The sequence below is a fragment of the Amphiprion ocellaris genome, chromosome 17 (assembly GCF_022539595.1).
Source record: "Amphiprion ocellaris isolate individual 3 ecotype Okinawa chromosome 17, ASM2253959v1, whole genome shotgun sequence".
Taxonomy (NCBI): Eukaryota; Metazoa; Chordata; class Actinopteri; family Pomacentridae; genus Amphiprion; species Amphiprion ocellaris.
In genome coordinates this window covers 3236924-3255537 of record NC_072782.1, presented here as the reverse complement: position 1 = coordinate 3255537, position 18614 = coordinate 3236924, and the positions used below count along the sequence as shown (strand labels likewise).

Below are 18614 nucleotides of genomic sequence, written 5' to 3'. Positions count from 1 at the left end.
TTTGTCATTTTGAGTTTCCTTTTTGTCTTGCTTGTGTTTTTTGTCTTATTTTTGTCATTTTGTGTTTTGTTTTATTGTTTTTTTTGTCTCGCTTGTATCGTTTGTCCACTTTTTGTCGCTTTGTGTCTTGTTTTTGTAATATTTTCTCTTTTTTTGTTGTTTTTTGTCTTTGTTTGACTTTTGGTATTTGTCTCGTTTTTGTGATTTTGTGTTTCCTTTCTGTCTCGCTCATGTTTTTTTTGTCTTATTTGTGTCATTTTGTGCTTTGTTTTATTCGTCCTTTTGTATATTGTTTGTGTTGTCTATTGTTTTGTTGCGTTGAAATTTTTTGTCTCTTTTTTTGTTTCATGTCGTTTGTCTCGTTTTCATCATTTTGTGTCTCATTTTTGTAATATTTTGTCTTCTTTTTGTCCTTTTTTGTCTGACTTTTGTTGCTTTGATCATGAATTAAAACATTATATCATCCAGTTCCAGACAGCTGTGACTAAATGTTGTGTTCCTTTGCAGACTGTGATCTGGAACTTGTAATGTGGAAATGATAAACTGAGGCTGAATGTTTTTGAAATTGAATTTTTTTTCTTAATAAATTTCTGGCTGTTCTTAATGTTTTGTAAAAAGCAAATTTCTTAAACGTGAACATTTTCAGAATGGACTTTTTTGCACTAAAACAAAGGAAATATTTGGAGTTGTGGTTATTTCTAGGTTATTCTGCTGTGATTTTATTGGTCACTGGAGATCAAACTGGGCTGAATGTGGAACCTGAACTAAAACGACTTTGACACCCCTGGTTTAGAGCGACCTAATAATTAGATTTCATGTCATATTTACTAGATATGAGAGGAAAGTAAACATAAAACTAGCTACGTTGAAGTTTGTTGTTGTGTAATTCTTCCAATCTGCTGTTCTGTGAACCTGTTCTAACTTTCTGTTTATTGTCTATGGATTCTGATTCTGTTGCTATTTCCTGGCACTGGATTGTTCTGCAGCTTTGTTGTGGGTTTTTTCTCCTTCATTTTTTTCCCCATTATTTACTGTCTGTTCTGGTGCTGAGAGCATCAATGTGGAACTGTGGAGTGGAAACCAGGGCAGAGACTAGTCGTGAATAGTGAAGTTGAAAGGCTTTAAACTTGAAACTGCACTTTCAGTAATGCTCTATAAAAGCGACCTGTAATGACATGATGTAGCCTGGAGAGAGTCAGGTTTACAATTCCCCACATTCATCAGCAGTTCTGCCATGTTCTCTGTTCTTTTAGAGGCTTTAACTGCACTTTCTGACACAACCTCCCCTTCGATCCTCTACCAACAAAGCACAGAGGGACAAAGAACGACAAGGTCGAAGAAAGACTTTTAAAAATGTTTCTATCCTGTCCACGGTCTCAGAATTTCAATAGTTCCCTAGCAACACATTTCACACAAAGAACTTTTACATTTTTACATACTGAAGAAAAAATTTTGCACGTAGTTTTGATTGGAAGACCTTTGATTTGAAAGACTGGAAGCTCAGATTAAAGTTCATGAGAGAATGGAAGCCATGCAAGACAAGATGGAGAATCTTTGTACAAAGTTAATGCTACAAACACAGAAATCCTTGTGCCCAGAAAGAGTTCACTACTTTTTATTCCTTTCAGTTTCCTAAATGTTTTTCTTTGTCACCCTACTCGTACATCCTTATCTGTTCAGCATCATCAACGATCACATACAGACAAAAATGTTGAGTAAGAAAACAAATTTAATAAAGTCCAAGCATACTCGAACAGTCATTCAAACAAACAGCGTCTCAGTTACCACAAATGCTTAACCCTCCTGTTGTCCTCATTTACGGGCAACAAAAAATATTGTTTCCTTGTCTGAAAAAAATCCAAAAATTCATCAAAAAAAATTCCCCAAATTTCTGAAAATTTGCAAAATCTTCAGGAAAAAAATTCCAATAATTCCTTAAAAGCTTCTCTTAAAAGTTTTATTTCAAAAAATCCCCCAAGATCAAACTGGGCTGAATGTGGAACCTGAACTAGAATGAGTTTGACATTTCTGCTGTAGACTGTGTGAAGAAGCCGGAACGCAGACACAGAATGTAAACTCCAACCAACAAACCAGCAGTTCAAACGCCTTCCATTTATGCTTCTAAACTGCTGTTTGTCTCTCTCTGCGGACCACATTCGCACAAAGACATAAACAGAACACACAAACCTACGTTCCCAACAGAAAGACGCACACACCGAAAAACTGAACGTCATGAAAACTTCACCTGCCTAATGACGCTTTTGTTCCAGTCCGGCTAATCAGTTTGCAGAAGCAGATTGCCGGCTGACTGATAATTAATAGAAGCAATCTGCTGCCCGTCAAAGCAAAAACAGCACTTCCAGACCTCCACTCATTTGATCTCAGTCAGATTCCACCTCTCACGACTCCTAATGGATGCCAGAACCATCAATCTACGCAGCGGGGGTGAGCCGCTCCGCTAAATGTGGTGCTTCATTTCCACCATTCAGCATCATCGTACACATTAGTAGATGGCCTGAGAGGACCCGGACTCGGGGTCCCGCTGAGAACGATGCACTGGGAGATGGGGGAAGGGAATTAGCAGAGGCAATTACTCAGCTATGGATTTGTCTGATAAGGTTCATTTTTTTAAAGACGATTACATAATTGTACAATCTGCAGCAGCACCGACGCTCACTTTTTACCTCCTGGGCTGACCTAACAAGATATATCTCCTCAACGGATTACCACGCTCCTGGAAAGTTCCGAAGAACAACATTTTATGACTCTGATAGCTTTGTGGTCGTACAAGCAGACGGATGTGTAGAATCAGGCGATGCCCGAGAGACGAGCCGATGACGTTAGCGCAGGATGTGAGATCGCAGCAAGGTGAAGCCGGCAGAGTGTGACATGAAGAAATTAAGAGCTGTTTAATTAACTTTTTTTCTTTTCTCCTGCCTCGGAGCATCATAAGGCAAACAGCTAAACAAAACATTAAAATCCAGAGGTGGGCTGATCTGTACTCCCAACAACACAGACGTAGCGGTCCGTGGTTTCCTTTGGGGAGGTGATTACAGACGTTCGACAGCAGTTTTCTCTTTAGAAGATTTAAAAGTTAAAAATAGCAGTCTGCTTTGCTTTACAGATGAAAACGTTAGATGTGAATTTCACCCTTCAGGGGATTCATCACAGCGGAGGAAAAGAAGCATCCTTGAGCGAATTCATCCGTATTTTTTTACTTTCTCCTGCACTGAAGGCCATTTAACTCCACTAACACAATGGCTCCAGTCATCGTTTAGTGCAGGAATGTCAAACTCATTCTAGTTCAGGTTCCACATTCAACCCAATTTCATCTCCAGTGAACCGGACCAGTAAAAGCATAACAAAATAACCTATAAATAACAACAACTCCACATTTTTCCTTTGTTTTTGTGCAAAAAATTACATTCTGAAAATGTTCACATTTAAAGAACCATCTTTTTACAAAACATTATGAACAAACTGAAACTTTTTCTTCGGAAAAAATAATTCAATTTCAACAATATTATGCCTCAGTTTATCATTTACACATTACAACTTGCAGATCTCAGAGTGTCTACAAAGGAACACAACATTTAGTCACAGCTATCTGGAACTGAACCAGAGAGGATTTTACTTTAAAGACAAAAAAACAACAAAGACAAAACAAAATACTACAAAAATGAGACACATAATGACAAAAGCAAGAAACGAAATGACAAAAAAATTAGACAAATGACACAAAACAATAAAAAATTGACAAAAAATTTGCCAAAAAGGTAAAAAGCAACAAAAAATGGACACAAATGAGACAAAAAAATGACAAAAGCGAGAAACAATACGACAAGAACGTGAGACAAATGATAAAAGCCAGACACAAAGACAAAAAACAACAAAAACAGGACAAAATATTGCAAAAATGAGAAACAAAATGACAAAAACTGAGACAAACAAAAAGAAACAATAAAAAAGAAACAAAAAAATGACAAAGGCGAGAAACAAAATGACAAAAATGATACCCAAAACAATGAATAAATCAAAACACAAAATGACAAAAATGAGACATAAAACACAAGTGAGACAAAAAGGAAACACAAAATGACAAAAACGTGACACAAACGATGCCAACGAAAGCCAGACATAAAAAGACAAAAAACAACAAAAAACAGGACAAAATATCAACAAACAAAAAGAGCAATCTAGTATTTTACTTTATGATCCAAACAACTTGTCATGGTCTAGAAATTATTTTAAATTTATAGTTTTACTAATTTACAATCTGCAGTTTATGTCTTCTCTGTAATTTTTACACTTTGAGGGCCGGATTGGACCCTCTGGAGGACCGCTTTTGGCCCACGGGCCTCATGTTGGACACCCCTGCTTTCGTGTTTCTGTATTATTGATGACTCTCAAAATCAACATCATCTCTAAAATTAGTTCTTTAAAACATTAAGATCAACAACTTTGGGGTTATTATAGGAGCATACAGATTGTTTTTTGTCAGGATATGAAGTAGAAAGACAATAAACTACAGTATTCCAGCTGAGGCCGCACAGCTGACCTCTTTCCCCTTCACTGCTCTGGTCCCATTAACCAAACCTGTATATCCGCAGCTGTTACTGTCTCCACGCACAGATTCAACCGCACGTTTAGACCACGCTACGGCCTCGTCTGCTTGTCCTGCCGCCGCCGCAGCCTGGCGGGAGGTCTGATTGGATCAGACTGAGCCGCTGTCCTGCAACATATGGTTCACAGCCCTGACAGCGCGACACAAAGGAGGCAGATCCACGCAGGTCCCGCCCCGTCACAGACTCACCAGCTGGGCGAGGCTGCACTGCTCCCTGCAGGCCCCACCCTTCAGCCCAGGGTCAAAACGCAACATGGGGCTCCGGACGCTTCTCTAGACGTCCTTCTGGAGGCTAACAGGCAATAGGATGAACATATAGTAACCAGGCGTTGGGTTGCTGTGTCAAACAAACACAGAAAACCACTCTCTGACCACAGATCTGCGAAAGTTTGTACTTTCAGAGATAGAGCGTCCAATCCGGCCCTCAGAGTGCAAAAATGACAGAAGACATTAACTGCAGATTGTAAATTAGTACAACAAATTACTACAAATTTAAAATAATTTCTAGATGATGACAAGTTGTTTTGATCATAAAGTAAAATATTAAATTGCTCATTGTTCTTTTGTCATTTTGTGCCTCATTTTTGTAATATTTTGTCTTGTTTTTTGTCTGACTTGTCGTTTGTCTCATGTTTTTGTCATTTTGTGTTTCCTTTTTGTCTCCCTCATGTTTTTTGTCTTATTTGTGTCATTTTGTGTTTTTCTTTATTCATTCTTTTGCATATTGTTTGTGTTGTTTGTCTATTTTTTATTGCATTTTAACTTTTTTGCCTCTTGTTTGTTTTGTTTCATGTCGTTTATATCATTTTCGTCATTTTGTGTCTCATTTTTGTAATATTTTGCCTTCTTTTTGTTGTTTGTACTTTTAATCACTAATAAAGAAAGACATTCCATGAATACTGTCAATGTCTAATCTAAGGGTGTGAAGTAGACCAGAGAACCCACAAAAAAACCAAAAAAAAACCCAAAACACAACATCAGTAGCTGCAGAGTCCAAAAATACTGGAAATAATAAAAAATAACTGTCATAAACATACTGGCATTTTTTTTGAGATTTGTACTTTCTCTTGGCTTTTAATATTTAATAAAGGTATTTTAAACGTGTAAAAACAACAAAATCACACATAGTTCATAATAGTAATAGTTCATAAACTATATTTTCGCAGATTCCGATGCTTCCATGATACACACTGAACATTAATGTGACCTTATTGTTGTGAAAGCTTCTGTAATTATACAACATTCTGCTCATTTAGCAAACAAGTCTATATAAAAATTAAGAACATAGAAACTTTTCTGTTAACTGTCTATTTGTATTGCATTATGGCAATATATTTACAGCATTAAACTTGAATTTAACAGTTTTATTTGTTAAATAAAAAGAAAATATTGTGACAAATTTGCAAAATTTGTCATTTAATTTCAAATTTTATAATTGTTTACAGTTACAATTAGCGTATTTAAAGTTATTTATTTTGCAATGGAATATATTCACTCTCAGATTTTTTTCTCCATGTATTTCAAACATGCGAAAATAAACCTATAAAAGGAACACTTTTGTAAAAAGAAGGTATGCAGAGACAGTAGACAGAAAAGTGGGAAAAAAATGAAAAATGGAGAGATCAAAGGAGCAAATGTTTCTATATTTAAAGAAATCCAACAGTCAAACTCTTTCTGAGGTTCAAACTAATTAATTCCACATCAACAAGTTCTCATTCTGTCAAAACACAAATCTACAATGAAGACCATAAAGTCTGTTTGTGATTTAGTTTCAGAGATACTAGTGCATCAATATAAGTTATGTTACCTACCATTTGTTACTACTATATCCTTGAATATGTCACATTTATCTTGTATTGTTTGTATACTATATCATTTGGTACTGAACTATCTGAAAGGGAAAGATCCACACCCTTGATCTGATAGACTGATATGGTTAAAGTCCACAACTGCTCTTGGAAAACAGCTGGCTGAGTAGTGCAGAGGTGGACATGTATTCATATTGTTTTTAGAGGCTTTGTAATTAATTAATCGAGATTAATCACATCTTTGCCAAATAGCTATATAGTTTTTCAATTCAGATAAATGTTGGCTGATGACTGAATGGATGAATAGACATATACATGAACTTAAACAACAAAAATGTTTGCTTCATTTCTATTTATCTGCATTTTTCATCTGTCTGCTACATTCACAGATTACTGCCATCTCAAAGTGCAATTATAGTGATTACAGTCAACATTTTAAGACTTTTTTGTAAACTCAAGCACTTTCAGTGTCTTGAAAAGTGATCTATTATGGGATGGCTACACCATTTGCTGGTACCAGGACTGTGGTAGCTAATATGTCCACAGGATCGTCAGTTTCTAACATCCTATCCATCGTCTACGTGAAGCACACTGCATTACATGCTGGTTGCATTTTGAGTTGTGTTCCTGTGCGTTTTCCCGCAGCTCATTTGCATACAGCAGACTTGACTTCTACTTCATGCAAATTCGGTGCGGCCAGTGGAGGTCCGACACATCGAGAAATGTTCATTAAACGTCTAAACTAGCCGTCACTGAACTAAAACGAGGAGAGATTTAGCTACTGCACAGGTTATTTCTCGCTTCAAATGTTTTCAGAAATACTTTTTGCTGAAGTGTTTCTGTAATAAAACAGAAAGTTTGTGGCCGAGCCGCCATGTTGGTCCGACGTTTCTACCAGACTGAAGCTAAAGTTTTGTCATGTGACCAGCTAGTGGCTCATTACACTGCCTCCTGTGTATCTTCTTCGTGGCTGGTAAACAGACTTTAGGTTCATTACTGCCACCTACTGGGCTGGAGAGTTCATCAGTGTTACTGGTGTGCCACAAATTGGGGAACTGAGAAAGGTGCGATTACATGCATTATTTTTTTTAATGCGTTATTTTTTCTTTAGTTAATTAATTGAAATTAACGTGCAAATTTTTTTACACCTACGTTTCAGTTTGGCAGTTCATCTTTAACATCAGTATTATCTGAAACCACACTGAACTGCAATTTCAGTCCAGTTTGTTTTTACCAAAAGCAATGACCTAAAGAAATAACCTAAAATCTAGTTCAGTAAAGCAAAAATACAAGAATATTTTCTCTACACATATTCTTACACATAATATTTATAAAATAAAGAAAAGAAACAGCACAAATAGACTTCCATCACTAGTTTACGGTGACGGTTGTTCCAAGGCAAAACTCCACAAGGGCCCAATTTTTCATAATGAAGGAACATCAAATAAAGAATCGCTGCGTCATGTGCACAAAGTGTAACCAAACTGTTCGACACAAAACACACACGACCCTGAGCAGCACACAGTGTATCTACTGTCATTATCTCCGTGCCGCAAAATCACTCACACTGTCGCTGCAGCTGCTTCACAAAACGATGCTTGCTTACAGATTTCCCTGTTTTGCTCGCAGCTTCGGAGGAGTTATTCATGTCAGACTGTGTCATGAATTCATCTTTCATGCAGAAGGTGTTCTATCTGGGATGGCTGAGGGTGAGGTGAGGAAGCGTTAGAAATAGGTAGAGGCTGCCAAGTTGTGTAATTCTGTTTCTCCCAGAAGGAAAGAGGCTTCACTTAGAATTAGAGGAGGAGTAATGGCATCCTCACACATCACAAATTTTTTTGGCACTCCTGCATCTATTGGCTTCAGGGACGTTTTAGCAGATGGTGGCGTGCGCAGCCTGGCTCCAACAATTACACTTGCACTGCTTAGGCACTATTTTCAATTCTATAGAAACAAAGATGAAAAGCAGACATCGATTACACACGAGCAGCAGATATAATTAGGAAAATCAAAGGTAATTTCTTTATTTTCTAACATTTCACTGGAACAATGGATGCAGCACACGAGCCAACAAACCCACTAAACCTGAACTGTGATCGAGACCAAATCTTCCCCAGCTAGAAAAGACGTTTTGAAGTTTTCCCTTCATCGCAAACATTTCTAACTCAGTTAGGGAGAAGTTATTGAAAATAAGAAGCAGCAGGGCCTCTGTATGCATCAAACTGGTTGGATCATTTTTAAGAAATCAGAAGCAGAAAAACCCCCAGATGCTTTCCAGCTCTGGAAGATTTCAACATATACGAGCACTTTACTCAGCGACTAGCTATGGGAGTGTAGAGGGGTGAAATCAGGAAACAAGTTGTCCTTTGTTGTGCTTTTGTTTGAAACTGTGCACCATATTTCACATTTGTACTATTCATCAGAGGGGCTGCACAATGGCTTGGTGTTTAGCACTTTGGCCTTCCAGCTAGAAGATGTCTGGATCGTGTCCCGGCCTTCCTGGGATCTTTCTGCATGGAGTTTCCATGTTCTCCCTGTGCATGTGTAGGTTTTCTCCAGGTTCTCCGGCTTCCTCCCACAGTCCAAAAACATGCTGATGTAAACTGATTATTCTAAATAGTCCGTAGGTGTGACTGTGATTGTCTGTAGCCCTGTGACAGACTGGCGACCTGTGAAGGATGTCTCCTGCCTTCACCTTCAGTCAGCTGGGATAGACTCCAGCGACCCTAATGAGGATTAAGCAGTGTAAAAAAAATAGTTTTTTTACTTTTAATAAAAATGTATGCAAGATCTATCCCATGGACTTCAAAAGTCCCTCAATTATATGTTGACCCATTTAGTTATTTGCACAGTTGCTGCTGCTAGCTGAGAATTAGTCTTCTGTTTCTTAGTGTATAATAATATCATCATTATACAGTCCAGTCTTGTGTGAATGACAAATATCACACCAGTACCGTGTCTCACTCCATCACTGTGTTTGGAATATACGATCGAAACAACATTACGGTAAAGTGGCCTATGTGAGAACAACAGAACGGTGTCACTTTGAGAGATTGATGAAGCCGGTAATGTTAAATATTCCATGTCAAAAAAGGGCTGAGGTGACGCAATACGATGCCTGAATACGTGCACAAAGACACAGCGCTGCTAATGTGCTGCTGTCACTACGAGGCCTTTGTGTGTTACTGTTATTATGTCATAAAGCTGGAGACTTGTTGGTGAGTAAAATCCTCAGTCAGATAATCCTCCTCCAAAGACAACTTCACTAGGAAGTGGACCTTGAATCGGGATTGTTTTGTCAAACTAATGTTTCCGAGCTCAGATGTGAACATTTATGTCCACCTTCCCTCCTCTTTTACTTCGGAGGATTGTGAGAAATATTTTCGTTTATCGCACCGTCTCTACCTCCCTTCTTATCCTCCTCTTATCCCTGCTCTCTTCTGTCCATCCATCTTCCAAAAAAAAAAATAAAAATGGACAAATGGAGGCAGTGAGCAAAGGAGAGAGGAAGGTCATTTTAAGTTCAGTCATCCAGACGAAAGGAAGAATAAAGAAAGCAAGTGAGAAAAAAAGGAGAGTTAATGATTTATGCTGTCATTCGTGTGACCGTGCTGAGACAGTCCCTGCCTGATGATGCATTCAGTGGACTCGATCACTCCATCCGCTTATCTCATCCGAATGACTGGACCTACAACGCTCCTCCACCTTTTCCCACCTGCCAACCTCCCCCTACTTTCTTTTTTTTTTTTTTTTTAAAGCAAAGGACACTGGACAGAAAACGAGGATAATGCTAAGCGACGAGACTGCCAAGGTTTAGAAAACTTGACCATTTGGCCACATTTTGAAAAATGAACGAATTTTTCATTTGTGCCAGACAGTGCACACAAATCTCTGGAATTTATACATATTAATTAGATAACAAGGACACAAACAGATGTGAAATAAGGAGGAGAGTGAATGAAGACGTCTGCAGGGAGGATATACTGTATTGTGAATGAGTGAATGCATGAATAGGAGAAGAAATGAATGACCAAAACTCTGTGTTGTGCTTTCCATAGCTGTCTAAGAATGACGGATATCTCTAATATAAGCTCATCTATTTTGATTGGCAAAGCTGATTGAATTCCATTTAGAGCTGCTGTCACTATGTCCCCATTTCAGACTCGTAGATCGCCCTCGGCGGGTAATCAAGCTCTTTGAAAACTGTTGATGAAAGAAAATTTGGCCAGATCATTCAGGAAAACATTGCATAAACCGGCTCTATTAGCCGACACAGCCGAAAACACAGAACAGCGTTACGGTGGATAATTACAGCCAGAATTCACAGACCCAATAATGACACAAAAGAAGAGGTAATAATTAAAGTGACCGAGGTTATTAACCCCATTTAATAATGACATAAGAAATGGAGTTAATCAAAATAACGATATATAAATAAATAAAACTCATATGCAGCCAGAAGCTAACTGATAATATGCTGTATCTGACACTTCTGCAATCACCAAAGTTAACCTTGTAAGAACAAATATAAAAACATAGTACAAACCGGTAACTAGACTTACTGCAAATTTTATATGGTCAGAGAGTACAAGGCTTTAGTGATCTATCGGTCTCCTCTGTTCTTTAGAGAAAGAAAAGGGTTTAGATGCTAAAAATTCCTGCCCTCCTTAGAGACCTTTTCACTGTCCAAGATCAGAGAATTGATCGGTCAGTAGGCAGTGCTTTTATATGTGTTGAGCTGATATCTTGTACATAACTTGCTCCAGAGTAGCTTATGTTTGAGGGTTATACCAGGGTTAAAACTAAAGTAACATCGCCAACCTCAAATCTGGCTTTGTGGTGGCTAAAGAGAAGTTTGATAAAACTTGTGGTGAAACAAAGGATGATGGAAAAAAGAAAAGATAGCTATAGAATACAGGAAAAAACATACAAAAGTCCAAATCCAACAATGATATGCAAAGAACAGGAAAATGAGAAAAACCTGACAAGAACACACAGGGAAACAGGGGCGGGGAACAGGCAGGGAAACTGGCCAAAAAACAAGGAAAGCACTAAACACACAAGGGAGGCCAAAGCGTAGAGGTGAAAACACAAAGGCAGAAACTACAACAACTTAAAACACAGGACACAAACTAAAAATAAATTCAAAATCATGCCAGCTGTGAACCAGATATTGCAGCTGAGAGTGAAAGAAGCAGCAAAAATTCTAAGTAATACATTTTTGAAAACTAGAAAAGCACTCAGAGAGGGCAGTACTCATCCAAGGCTGTCCATTCCCCCACATGGCATTGTCAGAAAATGAAGCATTTTTTATTAGTTATTGATGATCAGAAATCACGGCAACATAGAATGTGTCCATTTAACATAGATGTACCCACAAAGAAAGGGATCTTGCGCTGAGCACAGGCGTGTGTTATGCATGTGTACATTATGTATGGATACTGAATCATGTGACCTAAATATGTAGCGGGTGGCAGGAATTGATGGGATTCAGAAACACATCAGTTGTTCCTTGTATCATGTCAGACGGATAAGTCCTGATAAGTTCTGATAAGTCCTGATAGGTCCTCAGCGGTGGATTTGTAGTAGGATCACAATCACATGTGATCATCAGCAGGCAGCTGATGTAGTGTTCACTTGTTGTCATGGTTACAGTGACGCCATGCTGCTATTTTGCAATGATACAGAAATCTTTAACAAATCTTTCATTCAATTATTTCATTCAAATCCGTTGCTAACAGACCAACACCAATCATCACATAACTCTGCTGCGCTTCAAAGGCACGTTATCTTTAAAGAATCACCAAAACTGCACCATTTATCAGTTAAAAAGAAAAAGAATCATTGGATTCCAAACCAAATCAGAGTCTAAAATTGTGATATTCTACCAAAATCGCTTTATTCTGCATGTTTCATTAAAAATAATCTGCAAAAATAAACCATTTGCACAAAGCAGATCTGTAGAAAACAGAAAATTTTGTGCTCCTTGGCGCAACTAAACAGCCATGACTGACTCACTCGCGATTCATAGTCAAGTGACAAAAATTCTGACATTTTTGGCTGATCTAGGCTGAACTGCAGGTTGTGTTTACAAAGAACACATAACAGGTATGTATGGAATCACAGTAAAAATGTAAGTAGTGAAATATGTGTAATATGTGGTGCCATGATTGTTTTTTTCCAGAATTGGTAAGACCAATTAGGACTTTTCGCTTTTTTTTCCCATTTTCATGAAATAAATCATATTTAGTAACATCAAACTTGTTACTTTTTAACTTTATATTGCAGTAAAAAAATGAGCCCACAGTGAACCCAGAAACTGAAATTTTAAATGCTTAAATGTTCCATTTATCTAAAAGTAATGGATAAATGGAGAGCATTGCTGAAGTGGCACTGATAAGCTGCTGAAATAATTATCTAGTGAATAGATTGTTTTGAAATATTAGCTAAAAGGAATGAATGGATCTGTTCAAATAGTCCCTGTTTAACGTCTAAGCTAATGTGTGGACATAAATCGAACTGTAAAACAGTCTTTTATTCTGTTGCTGCTGGCACCGAACAGATGTTAAATACTGGTGAAAAACACAGACACTGTTGACTTTAACAGATCGTAGCTTTCCTCACCTGGAGATCTGAAGGTCCAGGCCTCGTCGTCATCGAAGTGTGTATCTCCAGCTGTGAATCTCTCTCCTGGGAAAAACGCATGAGCCACTGTTCCCCCCGGTCCGTCAAAGGGATATCCGTCATTGTGGTCGGCTTTAGTGAAGTCGATCTGAATGTCTGCGTCGCTGCCGGCCACCTCGTGGAAGTTCAGCGGCGCGATGTCGCTCCACACCTTCAAAGCGTAGTACATCAGGGCCCGGACGGTGTCCCTGCCCAGTAAGGCCGAGTCCTTCGGGAAGGTCCTCACTCTGAGAGGAGAAGGGAAGGAAAGGAATATATTTAACACAAGAGGGGGTAAGAACAAGGAGGAGAATAGGAAGAGGGGCATGGGGGAGTTTGAGCGGAAGAGAAAGAGATGGAGTGGCTGATGAGGAAAGAGGATGGGAGGCTTGACAGAACAATGAAGTAAAAGTGGGGACGAAAGGACGACCGAGAGAAGGAATAGACTGAAGACGGAAAGAGCAAGAGAGGTAAGAGACAAGGGAAGAAGACTAGAATATCAAGCGTCTTAGTGCGACACATCAGAGATTAACATGAAGGGTCCTATTTTCGGCCACTCAAGCAGCACTCCGAGAGTGAATTTGCTTCAGTGTGGTACTTTCAGAGGAGCTCATGGTGCACAGATGGGAGAAGAGGCGCAAACAGGTAAGAGGTTCATTTAAATGAAGCAGTGAATAGCAAAATATTGGTATTTGGCATAATGTCGCTTTGCCACTTTGGTGGTTGTAGCAACAACAGAAAACTAAATGGGCAGAATACTGCTTAACCCTCCTGTTGTCTTCATTTATGGCCACCAAAAAATACTGTTTCTTTGCCTGAAAAAAATCCAAAAATTCTGCAAAAAAATTCCCCAAATTTCTGAAAATTTGCAAAACTTTCAGGAAGAAAATTCCAATAATTCCTTAAAAGTTTCCCTTAAAAGTTTTATTTAAAAAAAAAAAAAAAATCCCCCAAATTTGGCAAGAAAATTCTTGTAAATATTTTCAAAAAATGAGTAAAAATCTTCCAAAAAATCCTAAAAATATCTAAAGTGATTACATATATATCAGTAAAATTTCTAATATTCTCTTAAGAACATTCACATAAAAATCAACCAAAATCCAGCATCATTCGCTGGATTTTGCTTGATTTTTATGTGAATGTTCTGAAGAAACATTTTTAACATTTCTTTTTTTCCACCAAAAAATGGTCAAAGATTTCCCAAAACTGTTGAAAATGTGGACATCAGAAGTTTCACTGGGAAAATATATTTTTTTCCACATTTTCAAACTTTAAAAACGGGTCAATTTGACCCGCAGGACGACACGAGGGTTAAAATGAACCAATTTAATTAGTCACTCCCCAGAAATTTAAACCGGGATAAAAGATTGTTGTGTTGTAGAACATTTGTAAAGGAGTCAGCATCGATCTACTAGTAAATGTGAGTCTTACAGAATCTGTTGTCCGCAGCTGCTTTGTGCTGTCAGTTCATTAAATTCCTGCAGCAGTCTGAAGGCAGCAGGACACAGTGATAAATCCTCACCCTCCGAGCTGAACGCCACATCCAAGCACAGTACCATTATGCACAGCCATCCACTGTGCTAGACTTCATTAGATCACATGCAAATGAAACCATCCCAATCAGCAGTCAAACTCTGTTGATGCTGTGGAAATTTTCCTCTCAGCAAAACTACTATTTCATGTTTTGCATTATGGTGCAAATATGTACGCTATGATGTGACCGTTTACGATGTCAGATATAGAAGAAATAGAAGTGAATAAACTTGGCTTGATGTGGCCATAGAAACGGCTTCATCAACAGTTTGTATTATTTATTTCTATTGTCACCACAAGCTGAATAAAATCACATTCAAACACATCTGCTTCCAAGGTCCCATATGGTGAAAATGAGTTTTTATTGTGTTCTGTTTGATCTATAAACTTGGAGTTGTAAAATTAAAGTTGGGAAAATGTGAGGAATCTTACTCTCATTCCTCTGCCGCCCTGCTTTACAGGCTAGTAAGAATTTTATGTAGTTTCTATGCAGAAATCAGAATGTGCAGCTGCCTCACTGTTATTTACTCGCTGTAGTCGCTTCTGCTAACTTTAAAATGTCTCATCCACATGCAAAGCACACCCAGTGTTCTGCTGTTGGCTGCAAGAGTGAACACAAGAGTCTTCATGCACTCCCAGCGTCTGAGGAAGGGAACACTGGTTGCCACAACAATATGAAAATCCGTCATGGTAGCGCATCACACGGCTAAAGCTGCAAATGTTACTATTGGCTATGGTACAGGTCAGAACTCTGTGGAAACTGTAAGGCTGGAGGGCAGTCAGGAAGGGCAAATACTTTAAGATCAGGGGTGTCAAATTCATCTTAGTTCAGGTTCCACATTCAGCAAAATTTGATCTCAAGTGGACCGGACCAGTAAAATCACAGCATAATAACCTATAAATGACCACAACTCCAAAGGTTTCCTTTGGTTTGGTGCAAAAAAGTACATTCTGTACACATTACAATTTTCAAATCTGAGTTTCTACAAAAGCACAAAAAATTTAGTCACAGGTATCTGAGACTGAACACTAGTATTTTACTTTATCATCAAAACGACAAACGTCAGACAAAAAAAGACAAAAAACAATCATAAGACAAAATATTACAAAAATGAGACACAAAATGACAAAAGAACAATGAACAATCTAGTATTTTACTTTATGATCAAAACAACTCGTCATGGTCTAGAAATTATTTTAAATTTATAGTTTTACAATCTGCAGTTCTTGTCTTCTCTGGAATTTTTACACTTTGAGGGACAGATTGGACCCTCTGGAGGACCACTTTAGGCCCACGGGCCGCATGTTTGACACTGATGTTTAAGAGCAATTTGAAACTAATAAACAAAGACAAGCTGGATGTGCAACCTCAACTCTGTCATATAGTCCTTAAGGCTACCTGTTAGCATGTTAGCTAGCAGCTATTTCAAAGCTAACTACTGATTTTATAGCTACAGTGTCTGACAAACTAACCATACATGTGGCAAAAACAAAGGTTATGCTGAGAATAAGTTAATATTTTCATGTAAAATTATGGCTTAGAGAGAAATTATGCCAACTGCTGAGCATCAGAGGAGACACAGAGACAGTCTTCTTCCTGAAGGCCCATTTAGAACTGGGTTAAAACCAGCAACTAGTTGTAAAATAAACCATCTTTGCAATTATTTTGAGCTAAAAAAAACATTAAAGGACACATTCTAAGATCTGAGATTTTTATTACAGCTACAGAGAACAGACAAGAAAGTCTAGAAAGCGACCGCTGAAGAAGTGAAATAAAGGAAACAGTAGGAGTTGTTATGCAGCAGACACTGGCAGGAGAATCGCACTAACACACAATAGCATAAAGGTCAACAACACAACGTCTGCCACTGGGACAGACCTACGCAAAAATTGCTGTTTGCATATTTTCTCCGACTGCTTTGGTTTTGTATTTCATGCTTAGGTGATCTTGCTGCTCACATATACTGATAATAAAATCAGAATACAATGTGCATTTAAAGAGATTATGGCATCGGCTTTCGGGAGCAGCTTATGAGCTTTTCACTGTCTTTTCCATTTCCCTCTTCCTTATTTAGTTTAGTCCTTTTTCGCACCCCCTAACATCGTTAAAGCTGTTTCTCTCTGACGGCTACAGTAGAAACGGGAACAAAAAGAAAGCCACTCAGGCCTCATGCTAAGTTTTCTACCCCTCCTCTTCATCCTCTAATTGTCTCTCTTATCCCCTTTCTTTTCTTTTCACCCATCAGTCTTTGCCTCCTCCTACTTCTCGGCTTCTACATGATGCACTTGGCTTCTTTCTCCCCACAAGAGCACTTTGTCTAAATACGAGAAGCAATTTGGCCATCGCAGGCTGCTCTAGGAAATTTAATCAGTGAGTGATACTGACAGTATCAGCAAAGTGAGCACCGCCTCATCTTACCACCACAGCGGGCTTACAACCTGCTAGGAAACCATTAATGCAACAAAGTGGTGTATGGAGAGAGATTCATTTTTAAAATTAAATGTACAAAGCAAACAAGACAAAGTCGCTACACTGAAATCCACATTGATTGTGGTGATAGATACATAAATATTTTTTTAAAATGTACTGTCCTTCATATTCTGGAAATTGCCTGCTTTCAAATGCTTTCAACTATCATACCACCTATTCCAGTGGTGTTCAACATGAGGCCCGTGGGCCAAAAGCGGTCCTCCAGAGGGTCCAATCCGGCCCTCAAAGTATAAAAATTACAGAGAAGACATTAACTGCAGATTTTAAATTAGTAAAACTATAAATTTTAAATAATTTCTAGACCATGACCAGTTGTTTTGATCATAAAGTAAAATACTAGATTGTTCATTGTTCTTTTGTGTCTCATTTTTGTAAAATTTTGTCTTGTTTTTGTTGATTTTTTGTCTTTTTTGTGGCTTGTATCGTGTTTTAGCTGTTTTATTTCTTGTTTTTGTTGTTTTATGTCTCATTTTTGGAATATTTTGTCTTGTTTTTGTTGATTTCTGTCTTCTTTTGTTGTTTTGTCTCTTGCTTTTGTCATTTTTTGTCTTGTTTGTGTCCATTTTTTGTCACTTTTAAATGAATTGTTTAATTTTTTGTCTTTTTTTATTGTTTCATGTCATTTTTCTCATTTTTTCTCATTTTTTGTCAAGTCCTTTTTTTGTCATGTCCTTTTTGTCTCGCTTGTGTTTTTTGTCTTATTTTTGTCATTTTGTGTTTTGCTTTATTCATCGTGTTGTGTATCATTTTTGTCGTTTTACACTTTTGTCTTTTTTGTGTCGTTCGTCCATTTTTTTTTATCGCTTTATAACTTTTTTGTCTGTTTTGTCTCTTTTTTTGTTTTGTGTCATTTTTTGTTATTTTGTTTCTCATTTTGTTGTTTTGTGTCTTGTTTTTGTTATTTTTTGTTTTTTTAAACTAAAATACGCTATCATTCAGTTCCAGATAACTGTGACTAAATGTTGTGTTCCTTTTAGACACTTTGTGATCTGGAAGTTGTAATGTATAAATGATAAACTGAGGCATAATATTGTTGAAATTTAATTTATTTTCCTTAACAAATTTCAGTTTTTTCAAAATGTTTTGTAAAAAGATCATTCCCTTAAATGTGAATATTTTCAAAAAGTACTTTTTTTGCACTAAAACAAAGGAAAAATTAGGAGTTGTGGTTATTTATAGGTTATTATGCTGTGGTTTTACTGGTCCGGTCCACTTGAGAGCAAACTGGGCTGAATGTGGAACCTGAACTAAAGTGAGTTTCACACCAGTGACCTATACTATACATTATACCAGTATATCAGAGGCGTTCGTTTTTCTGGTAGTATATGATACCAGGGTGCACTCCATTTATTGAGAGATCGATGTTTTTGACATTTATAACCTCTTTTTCAAGTGCTGCCGGTCGCATCAAATGAGACAAGATGGTAACACAATCAAAAAAGAAGCACAAACACAGATATTGATTCACATATCGATTGTCAGAGACACACCTGGA

The 18614-nt window shown here is 37.7% G+C and overlaps 1 protein-coding gene across 1 annotated transcript in view; it reads right to left on the bottom strand.

Moving 5' to 3' along the window:
• The window catches only part of mmp17a (matrix metallopeptidase 17a), a 101832-nt gene that overhangs the window by 30132 nt on the left and 53086 nt on the right, over positions 1–18614 (bottom strand). Inside the window, exon 4 of the mRNA XM_055019488.1 lies at positions 13057–13343. Coding sequence (XP_054875463.1) covers positions 13057–13343 — 287 coding nt within the window. The remainder of the gene's footprint in view (positions 1–13056; positions 13344–18614) is intronic.